The 15,085-nt window shown below is 42.1% G+C and overlaps 1 protein-coding gene across 1 annotated transcript in view; it reads left to right on the plus strand.

Annotated features, from left to right (window-relative positions):
* nisch (nischarin) overlaps positions 1-15,085 on the plus strand; it is a gene marked incomplete at its 3' end in the record, with an annotated part of 29,171 nt that overhangs the window by 10,555 nt on the left and 3,531 nt on the right. Inside the window, 16 exon segments of the mRNA XM_035661967.1 lie at positions 114-227; positions 1,959-2,154; positions 4,910-5,028; positions 5,592-5,683; positions 6,102-6,383; positions 6,924-7,210; positions 8,054-8,265; positions 8,577-9,025; positions 9,402-9,577; positions 9,708-9,771; positions 10,479-10,617; positions 11,226-11,376; positions 11,819-11,938; positions 12,072-12,233; positions 13,446-13,618; positions 14,428-14,618. Of these exon segments, the coding sequence (XP_035517860.1) occupies positions 114-227; positions 1,959-2,154; positions 4,910-5,028; positions 5,592-5,683; positions 6,102-6,383; positions 6,924-7,210; positions 8,054-8,265; positions 8,577-9,025; positions 9,402-9,577; positions 9,708-9,771; positions 10,479-10,617; positions 11,226-11,376; positions 11,819-11,938; positions 12,072-12,233; positions 13,446-13,618; positions 14,428-14,618 (2,927 nt within the window).

Here is a 15,085-nt window from a genome sequence, read left to right on the forward strand (position 1 = left end):
CTGTACTTCTGGTAGCATTAGCATTCATTCAGCTGTTGTTATTAATACTGTTGATTCTACTGCTTTTTAAAAAAAACTGTGTGTGTTTTTGTCTTTTGTCTCTGCGTCATCAGGTTTGTTTGGACGGTACAGTGACAACAGAGAAGGAGCTAGACACAGTGGAAGTGTTGAAAGCCATTCAGAAAGCCAAAGAAGTCAAAGACAGGATGAGCAGCGGCGACAAGAAGGTCTGTTCTGTTACACTGAATCTACCAGACTAGTTTATATGGTTCAACTGTCAGTATTTAATAAAGTTAACTTACAGTTTGCACATTAAGGATTATTATTAGAACTGTTGAGAGTTTAAATCATTTATGTGTGAATAAGTAATTTATAAATCTCTTTTAGGACTGTGAAACAGCAGAGCTTAAACCAAGACACTTTCTGTATCTCTTAAGAAGAATTTATCAGACAGCACTGAATATTTCAGCTTCATCAGTATCAGAGGAAGTAAACTCATGCTGTGCACTGATTGGACTCCTGAGACTTTGACCTTCTGAGCTCAAACCACTGTTGAATGTTACATCTTTGTCACAGAGCTCCCAAATAGATTAACCCTGCTCGAGTAGTTGTTAATTCTAAAACCACTACATCAACTAACTCCTAACTCTTGTAGAACAATCAGAAATCACCGCAAGACAAAATCCACCGACTAGATGTGATCAATAGTGATCCTGATCTCAAGTTAATTACTAACAGATCTCTGAAGCCTGAAGAGTGACCAGCTGTTATTGAAACACACTCTGCTAGTCACTGCACGTACTGCACATACTGCAGTCACAAACCAGAGATCGTGCACGTCAGCAGCAGAGTTAAGATGTAATACAAATATACGTTTGGGCATTATTCGATATGTGAGGTTGTAATCTTACTCGTAACAATGCACCAATGTAAACTGCTCCGTGAAGTTTGTGAGCTAAAATGTGTGGAAAATATTTTGTGGACCTTTTTGAAGAAGCTACAGTTAATTATTTCACTCAACTGTTTCTTCCTGCAGAACAATCTTGTAAGTTTGCTGCTTGTTGGTCATTATCAGAGTATCCAGAATAACCAAGATTAATTTTAATGTGTGACTGTACAGGAAGATGACGTCCACAGTCTTAGTCCTGCCTGTAAAGCTTTGATTGGCTCGGTTGTTTTTCCCACAGGAGAATCAATAAGTCAATAAGCACAACATCTGACGTATTTGAATCACTGAATAAATCAGAGATGCGTGTGTGTGGCCTTTCAGAGCTTCAGAACCAGGCTAGGCTTTTATTTATTATTAATGAAATGTGTCTGTACTCAACAGTGATGTTTTTTCTTAGATAAATGTATACAGAGGAGTGTTCTTGCTTTTGTAACATAAAAATAGGCTTAGCAGAAGCTCATTACTGAGTGTGTTGGGTTTTAATAGTTTGACTACCATACAGAGTAAATAATCTACATGTTGCTCCACCTTTCAGACAGAATGTTTAAAAGTAAAAGTGGCTTCATGCTGAAGGCTGGACACCCACACAGGAAGCGATCGCAGTCTTTCAGGGCAGTGTATTAATATCTCCTGAACACAAACCTTTACGAGCTCTTTCTGCAGAAGGAAACTATCGATCACAAGGTTCACGAAAGCAAAATATTGATTGTAGCTTGTTCGCAGATTTACAGCTTTAAAGAAAACTGAAAAAGCTTTCAGGAACGTCGGAAGGTTATGTTCAAACTTTCAGCACACAGATTTGCCTCAGCCTCATAGAACTCACCCAACCAGAGCAGAGCTGGACTAATGCAGCTGCAACACATCAGTCTTAATAAAGTGACTGTTGCTCTGCTGCTGATGGAGCGGCCGGTAGCAGGTTTTAGGTTTTAGGATGTGATCTGGTTGATGATGATGATGATGAGGTGACTGCTGCTCTCTGAAGGCTTCCTCCTCTCTGTCCTCTCGTCAGATCAGTGAGGAGACCAGGCTGTCTGCCGCTGCACCTCCTCACCTCTCCTCCTCCTCTCTCCCCTCCTCCTCCTCCTCCTCCTCCTCCTCCTCCTGCTGCTCTTCTGCTGTTGCTCCCCCTGCTGTCACCTCCTCCTCTTCCTCTTCCTCCTCCTCCTCTTCCTGTCCGGCCCAGCAGGCTGCCTGCCCCAGCCAAGGTAATCATGTATGTATCAGGCTGTGCAGGTCTGAGGGGAGGGTGGGGGGACGGTGGTTGTTATTTCTGCTGTAAGGCAGCGGCCAGACAGACCGATATGTTTCTCTGCTCTTTGGTGATTCCCAAAAAAACAACAGCTGACTGCGGACGATGAAGCTGAGGCTAGTAATGATTTTAATTATTGATTAATCTGTCCACTCTCTCCGTCTCTTTCCTAAATGCTCTCAGTCTGTGTTGTGAGCTGCAGGTCTGTGTGTGTCTGTCTGATGGAGGGCAGTGCTGAGACACACACACAATCATACACACAATCACACAGCAGACAATGTGGTTCCTTCCCCCAGGACTTTGCGGAGGTGTGGCCTTGTTTATTTGTTGTGCTTTAGAGCATAAACAAAATCCGAAAAATAACCTTCTCTAATTCACTGGTTTGCTCCCTCTCCACATCGACCCTCTACCTCTCTCTCTCCCAACTTTCAATTGTGTGTTTACAAACGGCAACCACAAATCCTACTTATTCTGCCTTTACTTAACAAAAGAAGACTAACTCATTTAATCTGATGAATCACTTTATTCAAATTGCGGATTGTGTTTTTGTTTTTTTTTTTGTTTTCAGGGGGTTGGTGTCAGACAGACAGACATCTAAAGCTTCGTTCAAAAACCTAAATAGAAGCTTCAAATGTAAAGAAAAAAAGACATTTGTTACAATGCTATTAGTTTACGATATAAAACAGAGAAAGGCAGTAAATCTGCTAATTGTTGGAACTGGAAAATAGTTGGTGTTTTGACTTAATGAGCGACTAAAACGATAAATTCAATGATCAAAACTGTTGTTTAATTAATTTTATTGATTTCCTGTTACCTTCTGTTTACAACTTTAATAACATTGTCCTAATGTGTGTTCCTCGTACACCTACTTGACAGATAGCTAACAGTGAAATAGCTTAGTGAAAGTCAGAGGCTTAATCACAGTATTTTTATTTCCTTCCACTTCTTATGCGCCTATGGATGTGCTCAGCCTAGTTTAGCACAAAGACAGGAAACAGGGGAAATCTGCGAACGTAGCTTCATCAACAATGAAACAAATCCACCTTCCAAAGCAGTCCAAAGAGTTATGTTATGTATATTTTATTGAATTTGTGTAGAAACGTGAAAACATAAAATCTGTCTGGCTGCTGCTTTCCTTAAAGACAAAGTTTTGTTTAATTCTCACTGATTTTGTCTTTTGTCTTCAGATAACAAGGATTAGCACTACAGTGGCTAACACTTTTTTTCCATTGCAGTTATGTGAGACTCTGAGTCTGGTTGGATACAGTGTGGGTTTTCCTCTTGTGATCTGTATCTTATGAATGTTCCTAAGAGCTGTAAATGCATCAGGAACTGTTAACGCAGGGCGTCACTCTGCTGCAGTGGAAAAAAACCTGTTACCTGTTGAAGCTAACCTGCTGCTATCATTCCCGATAGAGAGCATCTTCTTTAACCTCTAAAAAATCTCTCAGCTTTATATTTCCTGTTGTAGATGCTTTGCTTCAGTTGTCTGTTGATTCAGCTGTTTAAAACTCTTTTAACATAAGATGACATTTATTCATCACGCAGGTTGCACCAGCCTCATTCATCCTTACATAAAATGTAGCTGTAGTTATATTAACACCAACCAACTATAATAATACACAGAAACACTGCGACTGTAAAGTGTGTTTTTAGATGTTTGCAGCTGTACAAGTTGTTGTAATTTGGCTACTCTCTTAAATCCACGTTTCTTCAATCGACCTCACAGACTTTAAGTGGAACGCTGCTGGCAACCACTGCTGCCACGGCTTCTTTGTCAACAGAAAATTGCATTACAGGACGGATAAATTAGTCTTTGCTAATTGGTTTACAGCTGAATAATCCGAGATCAAGATGTTTGACAGAAGAATGAATCTGATTATCAGACTACAAGTAGAGCTAACTGATGCTTTACTAAGACAACTGATCCTTCTATAAAAGCACTGCAACTCTGATATTATTGGAAAATTGTACGTCAGCTGCATCAGCTCTGGAAGTAGTTGTGCTGAAGGGGCTCCTAAAGTCTGGCATTATGAAAACCATTAGTTCAAAATGCTTCATTAACTAGAAATATTAGTACAGAAATATCAAATATATTTTTGAGGTCATTTAAAAACCATCTCTCCATTTCTTCTAGATAAGTTTATTTCTGAGCCATTAGACACAGACTGAGTTATGGATTTACAAACAGCTGGTGGAACTCGACAGGAGAATAATTATTCAGAAACTGATATTCACCGATGTTTGGCTGGAGGCTGTGTGACACCCTGCTCATTGCTCATTAACCTCCGTCTGTGACACTAATATTTGTTCTGGCTTAGTACAGGCTGCACACTGCGCCAGTGTCTGAATCTGAACAGTAAGAACCAAACGCATGTCGGTACTTTGTGATGTTTGACTGTTGTGGCATGTGTTTGTTTTTTTAGAAGATTTGAAAAATCTGGTGTTCATTACCTCTGATAACATATTTCTGTATGCATGAATATGTTCTCAACTGGAGCTTAGAGCAGCCAGTGTTGATCATTTTTAAGCCTCTTATGTCAGATTTCAACCAACAATCGATTCATCTGTTATTATTTTCTCCAACAGTTCAAAACACAAAAATATGTAAAACTTTGTGAACATAAATTTTCAGATTTTAAGACTTGTCACATCAGTCAAACTTTGCTCCTCGCTGTCAGTGTCGCTCATCCGTTTGGTTTCTGTTTCAGAAGTGACGAACGGAGAAGGAGCCGCAGTTCCCCCCAGTGTCCTCCCTCCTGTGGACGCTGCACCTCCCCCCGCAAGCTTTAACACTAATACAAACCTCCTGTCTGCTGACCCCGCCCAGGTCAGACACACACACACACACACACACACACACATACCTGAAACACCGGGGAGGGCAGGTGTCTGTTACCATGACAACCAATAGGATAGCGGTTGGATGGGAGGAGTGGAGGGTCAGGGACTGTCCAGAAATGTGTAAAAGATTTTATGTAAAAGGAGGAAATGTATGCAGATTAGGAGTGTATCACTGAACACAATGTCTTAATGCAAATATGTGTGAATGTGCATTGTGAAGGATGCAACTAAATGTGAGATATTTACAGATTGAACTGTCAGAGGTCTCAAATACGGACTGAAAATACTGACATTAATAATAACAATAGTCTTGTAAACGTTTCTGTGTGTCACACTGCGGTCCAGAATAAAATAGCTTGACAAATGTTGAAAGGATTATCAGCCTCATATTTGCCTCTACTTTGAGTTTAATGCTAAAATACATCTTTCCATATGTTGACATACTAAACTAACATGGTCAACGTGTTCAACATAATGTGCTACCATAGTCATTGTGAGCATTTAGCTCAAATAACGGATGTTGCTGATGCTTCATGTGTTTGTCTGCAGGTACAACAACCTGCTGTCAGTCTGTCTGAACACACACAAGGTGGAGCTCCCACAAGGGCTTCTACTACTACGACTCCTACTATTACTGTCTGGTCAGTATCAAATAACAGTGTTACTACTATAATATAAAGCAGCAACAGTAAATAAATATCCAGTTGCTTTTACTTTAAATGCTTTTTTCATTGCTGTTATCCTACCGTCAGTGAAACTCAACATCTCGAGCCACTAGAACGCTTTTAATGTGAAATAATCTGTGCTGGATGGCGTGCCCTGGTAGCTCACCTGGTGGAGCTGGCACCCCATGTACAGAGGCTGAGTCCTTCTTCACAAAGAATATTAAGAAAGAAAAGGAAATGTTGAGTTTCACCGTGTTGAGGACGATAGCTTAACAGCAATAAAACAAGTGATTCTACAGTTGGTTAAATGATGGTGGGCGAGTGTTTCTTCTGTGCAGATTACATCGCAGACAATTAAAAAGAAATCTGCACCCTTCCCTCCTCTCTCCTCCAGTTGTGACTGCTCCTCTTCCTCCTCCAGACCAGTTGAAACCACCTGCTTCTCCTGCAGCGCCGCCTGGTGTCCCCTACTTCCTACTCCGCTGCTCTCCCTCTCCTCCCACAACAAAGACTTCATTACCCAGCTCTCCCATCTTCTCAGCTCCACCCTGGAGGAGCAGAAGAACAAGACAAAGGAGGAGGAAGAGAAAGCGGAGGAGGGGGAGGAAGAGAAGATATCTGAGTCCAGAGAGGTTCTTCAGTCCCGTGTCGAGGGCACCGAGGTGGGAAGTCCCAGGTAATTTAACCAGCAACCTTCTCTTACTGGTTCCTGTGATTCCCTTAAAGCCTACTCATTTGTGGGATCCTTGATGTTTCAGAATTCCCAATGATTTCTGGGATACCCTAAAGGTCCCACTGGTTTCTTAGACAATCCTGCTGTTTTTTAGGGACCTGACTGGTTTCCCTAAACGTCCTTCTGGTTTTGGTGATTCCCATAAATTCCTGGTGGTTCCTGGGTTTCTCAGTTGTTCCCACTGGTTTCTGTGATTCCCCAGATGTTCTTAAGAGTGCTTAAAATACCCAGTAGTTTGTTGGATCCCCTAATGGTTAGACTGGTTTCTGAGGTCCCTGAAAACTGGTTTCCTAAATAGTTTCTGGGCTTCTGAGATCCCCTGTAATTCACACAAATTTGGGGATTTACAGAAGTTGCTGATATTATTATGTCTGAACTGTGTATTTTTTTATAATATCAAAATGTAAAAAAGTATAAACACTGAAATGACATAAAGTACGGATGATTCTTGATTCATCCACTGTTTTATGCTCATTATTACAGTCCAGGCTCCAGGGACGGATACTTTGAGATGGGTCTGGATGACTCTGTTGAGGAGTCGGTCTGCTCCTCTTCCACGTCACCTGCTGTTCCTCCTGCAGAAGAGCCCGTTGGCCACCAGGAGGAGCTGTGTGGTGAGGAGGAGGTGCAGGTCAGCAGGATTCTGTGGTGCTACTGTCTTCAGGTGAAGGAGGAGGTGGAGCAGAAGGAGGCGTGTCTGGTGCTGACGGACCGGCTGTTGGGCCTTCTGTACCTACCAGATGATTTCACGTGGACCAATCATGACGCAGGTGAACTTTGTTTGTATATTTTATACAAACAAATATGGAAACTGTGGTTGCAACTGCTGTTTGGTATATTTATTTGTATGAATTGTGTTTTGCTACCCATCTTAGATTGAAGTAATTCAGTAATTTGAGGTTTCTCTAATGTAGCAGGATTATTATGTAAACTGGATAACTTTGCTGTGACGTCTGAAGCAGGTAGTTATCCAGTTAATCCTGCTTCATTAGACTTTTGTTCATGGAAGGATAAAAAAATTGAAATGCTCTGAGACATATCTATCTAGTCCAAAATGAAAAGGCTTGTTCTTCAAACCAACAGTCAGACAGATGCATCACCAGACCTAAACCCTGTTTAGTAACAGGAAGTGAAACAGAGCTTGACTTGTGTTCTAGTTAGTTAAATCTAGTTACCTTTCCTTAAAAGTGGAGTATAGACAACAATGGAGACACTGAACTGTTCAACATCAGACAGAACAGAGGAGGAAACAACAACAGTCCCATGCAGGTTGATCCAAAACATATTTAATTGGATACACGTATGTAAATCTTTGACAGAAACCAAGAAATAACTGAACAATTATTACAAGGACACTTCTTCCTCCTTTTTTTGTCATCACAAAGCTGACAATAATTTTTGCCTTAAAGTCAAACTTAATCTACCGTGGCTGCTAATTAACAGTAAAATCATAATAAAGACCAACAGCAGGACCGACCTATAACTTGGTGGCCAGTAAAAGTATGTTATACCAGTTACAACCGAGTGTGTTGTAAGATAAAAATAAATCAATCAAGCCAACATTTGGATGATTTTGCTTTGTGCTGAAGAGCGATCTGTTCTCCTGTTTTCAGACCAGGAGCAGAGTCCGTCTGCGGAGGAGGTGTTGTCCAGCCTGCAGGTGGACCTCCTGCTGCCGTACTCCCGGCTCCTGCTCTCCTCCCGACTCGAGCTCCCCGACTCCTGCCTCGCCTTCGGACTCAAAGACGGTTCGACCCGCTGGTACATTTTCTCCGAGGCCGAGGGGGTTCGGCAGACCAGGACCGAGTTGACGGTGCTGATCCAGGTCAGAGAGCAGCACATGAGCCTCTTAGGGTCCCTATAATCAAAAAACAGCTTCTACTCAATTTTCAATCACTGTTGATTTTTCAGTTTTGATTACATGAGTTTTTGTTTCATCTTAGGTGTTAAATCAAGTGCTCTTTTAAATATTTTACATTTAAGAGCAGTGCTGTACTTTATTGCCCCAAAAAAGAAGTTTAATTTGCAGACAGCATTTCATTAAAGACATAAAATCAACACGGTTCAGTCTGTAATTCGTCAAACAGCTTTAATTTCTGTATTATTATGTAGAAAACCTCCTCATTTGTTTTCCAGGCTGCAGGATCTCAGACTAACCCGGAGCCCCCCAACACTCCTCAGCTCCTCCCTCGATCGCTCATCAACTCCTGGGAGCTGGAGGAGAGTCAGGGAGCCCAGGGAGGCTATCCTGCCCACCTTCTTCCCTCCTCGTCTTCCTCCTCCTCTGCCCCGGACGCCCACCCCCTCCTGTCAGACATTTTATCCAAGACGGAGGAGCCCGGCCTCCCCTCTCTCCTCTTTCTCACCCACCGACACCTCTGGGTGCTGAAGGTGGACTTCAGAGAGCTGGCAGAAAGAGAGAGGAGGAGCGGTGACCTTCATCACTCCTCCTCCTCCTCTTCCTCCTGGTGCAGGCTGGTCCGGGTGCCCCTCGGCTCCGTGGTGCTTCACCCCAGAGAGAGCGCTTCTCTGGTCGGGGACAGAACCAGCGACACCTCCTGCCCCGACCCAAAACACCACCACAGGTACAGAGGCTGTGATCGGATGAATGGATGTTCTAACTTTTTGTTTCTTGGGCTAGCTTGGAAAATAGTGTTTTAATAACTGTAGTATGATTTGATTTGACGACCTCCCTTCTCCGACTATAAATGAATTAAACTGGAAGATCAGGGCCCCTTCTGTCACACACCATCTTACATTTAAAGATTTACAGTTGCCATTCAGTACTGACTTAGCTTTGGGTTTATTAGTTGATCCTTAACATGCACAATTATTATTTATCAGTTTTTTATTGATCAGGTTTTCTAAAGGTTTGTAATTATTCTGGTGGCACACAAAGGTTAATCATTGTTTGCTTTTTTTAAGTATTGTAATTATCTTTAACCATCATGTTGTGTCTAGGAGGAGTCACGCTGTGGAGCTGCTGCTGGGCGGACAGAGGCTGCTGCTGCTCTTCCCTCTGGCCCAGGACAGAAGCTCCTTTCTGGGGGAGCTGAGCCAGCGGAGAGCCTCTCTGGAGGGGCTGAAGATGGTGGCCCTGCCCCGGCCCTGCACGCCCAGTCCGCACCAAGGGCAAGGTGAAGACCAACTACCTGCTCAAACACTCACACCAAGAAGGAAATTCCCCTCAGGCTTAATTCTAATTTAGTTTGACCCTCGCTTGTTTCTTCTCTCAGTTTGTTTCACACCTCCTTGTTGTGTTTTTAGGCCGTTACAGATCCAGAGACCAGTGCTGTTGCACCAGTGCCAGAAAATCACACAGCACCAACAGGTAGACTTCTGGAGCACTTCTGTTTATATTCTGTTAACATGTATTACTTTCTCGCCATGTAACAGCAGAATTCTTCTTCTTATGTCTGCATTTATATCATGCTAATATCATGCTTGTACTTTGATTAAAGTTACACAGTGGGCTAATACTGTAAACACAATGTACTTATCTTATCAGGGCACCTATTTATGGGTGTATACGACATTTATTTATCTAAAACAAACCATGATGCAGAGTAAATGCTGATGGATGTCAACGAAGCTGTAATTTCAGCACTTAATCACAGGAGTCTGCTGATGTTATCTCTTCACAGATATACCAGTGTCCACTATATGTTACGTTATAAGTAAACATCAGAGATATGTTTGAGGTAATATAAAGAGAAACAGATTTACTTTATAGTACGTATCAGTATCAGTATCAGCGACTATAAGGCTCTAATTATCACTTCAGAGGATTTATTGACCGTTGCTGTTATATGTTGTATCTGGGAACTGTGGTGTTCAAATAAAAGCTCAATAATTATAGTAGCTGGGACACTAATTAATCTCCTTGATTGTAAGACCTGAAAGTCAACATTCATTCAACAAACATCAGGGAGCACAGCGTGTCATCTTCTTTTCCCACAGCAGCTCTGCATCAAGCATGAGAGATTACTTAATTACTGTTGTTGATATTTTTATCTTTTCCTCCCTTTTCCTCCTCAGCTGGGACTCAACCCGCCTCCAAGTGGAGGAGAACCAGCCGTCCCCCCACCTCACCCCGGGACTCTCCCCAGGACTGAAACTCCTGGCAGGGCTTGGAGGACCGCAACTGCTAGCCTACTTCCACAGATATATAGCGATGGTAGGACACACACACACACACACACACACACACACACACACACACACACACACACACACACACACACCAGTGCTGCATTTGTCGTTGAATCCATCTTGATGTTATGTTTTCTGCCAGATAAGTAAATCATAGTTGTTTTAAGAATTTTAAATTTACAAGGTCGCAACTAACAATTATTTTCGTGACTGATTTATGTTCCCAGAGCCAAAAGTGACATCATAAAATGTTAATTAGTGCAAAACTAGAAGAGTCAGAACTATAATAAGACTAACTAAAGTAGTTTCCAATTAATTTTATCTTGAAGATAAAATAAATTAAATAAGATAAAGACAGCATGTAGAGTCGGGTTGTGACACAATAGTCACTAAAAAAGTCTCCTCATAGAAATCTAACATTGACTTCTTACAGACATGAGGGAAATCATTTGATGACTGAAGTCATTTTTTTTTTTTTTTGAGGATTTTTTTCTGTCCCAGTTCAAAGAAAGCTTGTTCTCCCACAACATCGATCACTTTTAATTTCAGCAAAGTTCTTCAGTCAGTGTTTATATTCTTGTTCAAAATTCAATCTCAACTTTTTTTTTTTTTTTAACTTTTCTGTTGAATCAGTCTGAGGCAGAGGAGGTGAGACAGGTCCTGTGGCTGTCTGTGGTTCTCTACAAGTCTCCTGAGTCCGAGCTCACCTGCTGTCTGCTGCTCTCCACCGATACAATCTACTTCCTGTTGGAAGACTCCGCCTCCACGCTCGGTCAGCACTCAGGTAGGATGAATTGACGTGATCGGCTCAGTCAGAGTGTGAAAAGATTACATTTAAAATAGCATCATGTAATTTGAGAATAATACTGCTCCTGTTGCCATGGATACATTCCTTTTACCCACTAAGATGGTAACTGTATAGACTTTCACAACCAAACCTGGTGTGAGTGTTGCATACAAAATACCAACTGCTGGGGCTGTAGACTTTAGTTAAATCTCTTCTTTGTATCTCTTTCTGTCTCTCTCTCTCTCNNAATAAACAGATAACAATGAAGAGGGAGAGAGATATTTCCACAGACCAGATATCAGCAGTCAGATATCAGCAGTCAGATATCAGCAGTCAGATATCAGCAGTCAGATATCAGCAGTCAGATATCACAACCAGTCTCCAACGAGTCTTTCTCTCTGTCTGTCTCTCTCTCTGTCCGTCTGTCTCTCTCTGGCAGTGTTGGACGTAATGGACTCTGGAGATCCGGACGTCTGTCTGTGCTGCTGTCTGTCCATCAGACTGTCTGAGCTGCTGTCTGTCAATGTGGGACTGTTCGACCAGTACTTCAGAGTCGTAGGTCAGTGGATGTGAACGCACTTGGTGTTTGCAGAGGTCACACAAACTCTGTGTGATATCACTCTGTGTCACTCTCTTAATTATTCATGGATCCTCTCTCTCCCTCTCTCTCTCGTTCTCCCCTGTGTTTGCAGGTCGTTCGGCCGACCATATCGTGTGCTGTCTCAGCAGGGACAGTTACGGGACGGGCGTCTTCCTTCAGGAACTGATGTCGGCTCTCAGCCTGCAGCAGCAGCTTCCTCCTCCAGAACCATCAGATCAGGACTTCTACTCCCAGTTCACCAACACAAACACGGGTAACAACGCAGGGATACAACGCTCTGCCCTCCACATACATGACTCTAAGAGAGATCACAGAAGCAACACTTTCATTACTGCATAAATCCCACATTTGTCTCCAAGATGTTTCTCAGTCAGGTACAGTGCTCACACTCTTCTCCTGTCAGGCTGTTAGAATGGTGAGAATTCATTTCTCTAACTTAGTATGTTTCAGACTTCTTTGAGCTTCTTATTATGACTCTGTGACAGTGTTAAAATCATCAAACATGTTACACAGGCCGTTACAAACTCCTGAGGGTTAAAGTGGGCTTCTTGAACATGTTTAGGTCCGACATACTCTAAAATACACGATATTAACGGACATGAAGAAACATGCTAGCCTAACAATATTAGGGTTAAATGCAACCCATAATGCTACTGTCTATTATTGTAACAGGAAGAAATAGAACAGAGTCCTCAAATAATAATGTGACCCACCTTCTAAAAACATTGTCTTTCATGGTTTATATCATCGTAGCCCTAACTATATGTCTGCAAAGTTAGAATAATTTGTTTGATTTATTAAAATTAGGAAGTTTTTTCATCCACATTGACCACAGATTTAACTGGAAGAGCAGAGCTGACTCGGTATATAAGAAGGGGAATGAGCAGACTATTTCCAGAGGAAGCTGAGATCTTTCAATGTGAGCAGCAAAATGTTGGAAATCTTCCCTCAGTCTGTTGGCAACATCAGCAGACTTAATAAACAGATTAAGGCTGCCTCCGTAATTCGTTGCAAAACCAGATACCTTTGAAGTTGTGGTGGAGAAGACACTGGAGGAACTGTTAGTCCATTTTGGAACAGGCTGGTTCTGTTTCGCTCTCACAAGGACCGATACAGGAAAACTTAACCTAAATAAATAAATCTCTCACACCTTACTTGTGTCTTTGTCTGCTCCTTCTGTGAATTTGCACAAATTCCTTCCTTCCCTCTACCTTCAAACGTCTTTGCACACTTGTCTGATGTGTATAGTATTTTATTTTATGTTTATATTTTATTGTATTTATATTGTATTGGAGTAGATCCTTTATGTTGTGAATTCCCCGTCCATCTGGATGTCACGCTGCTTTAACAAAATAGTTTTCTATCTTGGGATCAATAAAGTATATCAGTCAATCTCTCTCTATATCTATCTGAGCTGGTGTCAACTTGACAATGGTAACAGATGGGATTTTGTCTTCCCCTGCAGGTAAGATGCAGAACTACGAGCTGGTCCACAGCAGCAGGGTGAAGTTTATTTATCCCAGTGAGGAAGAGATGGGAGACCTGACCTTCATCGTGGCAGAGAGGAAGACTCCGGCCAGCGCAGCGTCCTCGTCCTCACGCTCCTTCAACGTCCTGCTGTACCTGCTGGTCTTCCAGGTAAGAATTTTAATTGTAGTTTGTGATTTTAGAGGACTGAAACATGGTGTATCCATCCGCCCAGTGCTTCAGTGGCAACCTCAATGTGACGACAACACCACAGGAAGCTGCACACACTGACTGCGACCAGCTGTTCACATAGTTCCTGCACAAAACTGGAAACATACACTGTGTTTTCTACATTATTAAGCTTTAAATGTGTCAGTAGCTGGATATTTGAAATTTAATCAGCATTAAGAATATTTCTCAAAATGTCGAACTATTCATTTAAAGCAGCTATAATTAATATTTTAATATTGGTAATGGATCACAAACACTCACCTGACTGAAGTTCCCCTCAAGCCTACAGAGCTTTATAGTGTCTTAAGTCTCTTTAACTTCACTGTTTTTATTGACTCTCACAGATCTCATAGCGATGTTCTTTGTTGTGAAACATTCAGCAGATAAGCAGCACGACTCCGAATGAATGCTAATGTGGCTCCGTGTCTGCTGAATGTATAAATGGGAAACTGTTTGCTAACAAGTGTTCACAGCCTTTGTCCACTTCCCCCAAGTGGAATCAGGTTTAAAAATCGTTGTAATTCACCTCTAACTATTACCTCCACCCATTTATTTGTTCCTTTTAAAAAGTTTAGTTTGTACGATTTGCACTTTCCTCGTGTGATATTATTTGTCACCAGTATGAAAAAAGTTTTAATATAAACAATATCTGCAGGTCTACATATAATGGATTTTATATTTCCAGTCTCTGTATTGGTCTGCTTAATAATCATTAATATTTTTACCTGCTCTTTGTCCCTTTCCTTCAGGTCCAGGTCCCCAGCAGTCTGCCCAGCCAGGTCTCCACTCTCTCAGGACACTCCTCCTCTGGTTCTGGCTCCGCCTCAGCTCCTGTCCTCCAGCCCAGGACTTTGATCCTGACCAGCACCGATGTGTTCCTGTTGGACGAGGACTACGTCAGCTACCCTCTGCCCGACTTCGCCAAAGAACCTCCCTCCAGGTGAGGACACAGGAAGCCCCGCCCTCACCGTAACCACAACATGTCAACACCTTTTTTGTTTTTCTTTGTCTTCATCGAGAAGCTGAAGAGCAGAATTATTTACAGTGACTGCCTTCAGGTTTGGAAGGCAAAACATTAAATTATAAAATTACTGAAACATCGTCTCCCCTGAACGCATTTTGAAGGGGAGTTAAAAAAAAAAAAAAGAAGAAGCTGTTTCCTCGTGTTTGTGCTCCTCTGCTGCAGGAAAAGAGAAGGAAGAGGAGACTCTGACTGGCAGGCGAAATAATGTGTGTGACGTGTCGACAGTTCAGTCTCAGATACTGATGGTGTCACAGGGAACACGGGGCACTCAGGAAAACAATAGCTGCAATCAATATTCACTGAGACAAAAGCAGAGAGGCAGAACATCGAATCAGTCGCTGTGAGGAGAATCAGGAGATTGTGACTGAGCTAAAAAAAAAATC

Source organism: Morone saxatilis, unplaced genomic scaffold, assembly GCF_004916995.1.
Source record: "Morone saxatilis isolate NCDOM2014 unplaced genomic scaffold, NCSU_SB_2.0 Contig18, whole genome shotgun sequence".
Classification (NCBI taxonomy): Eukaryota; Metazoa; Chordata; class Actinopteri; family Moronidae; genus Morone; species Morone saxatilis.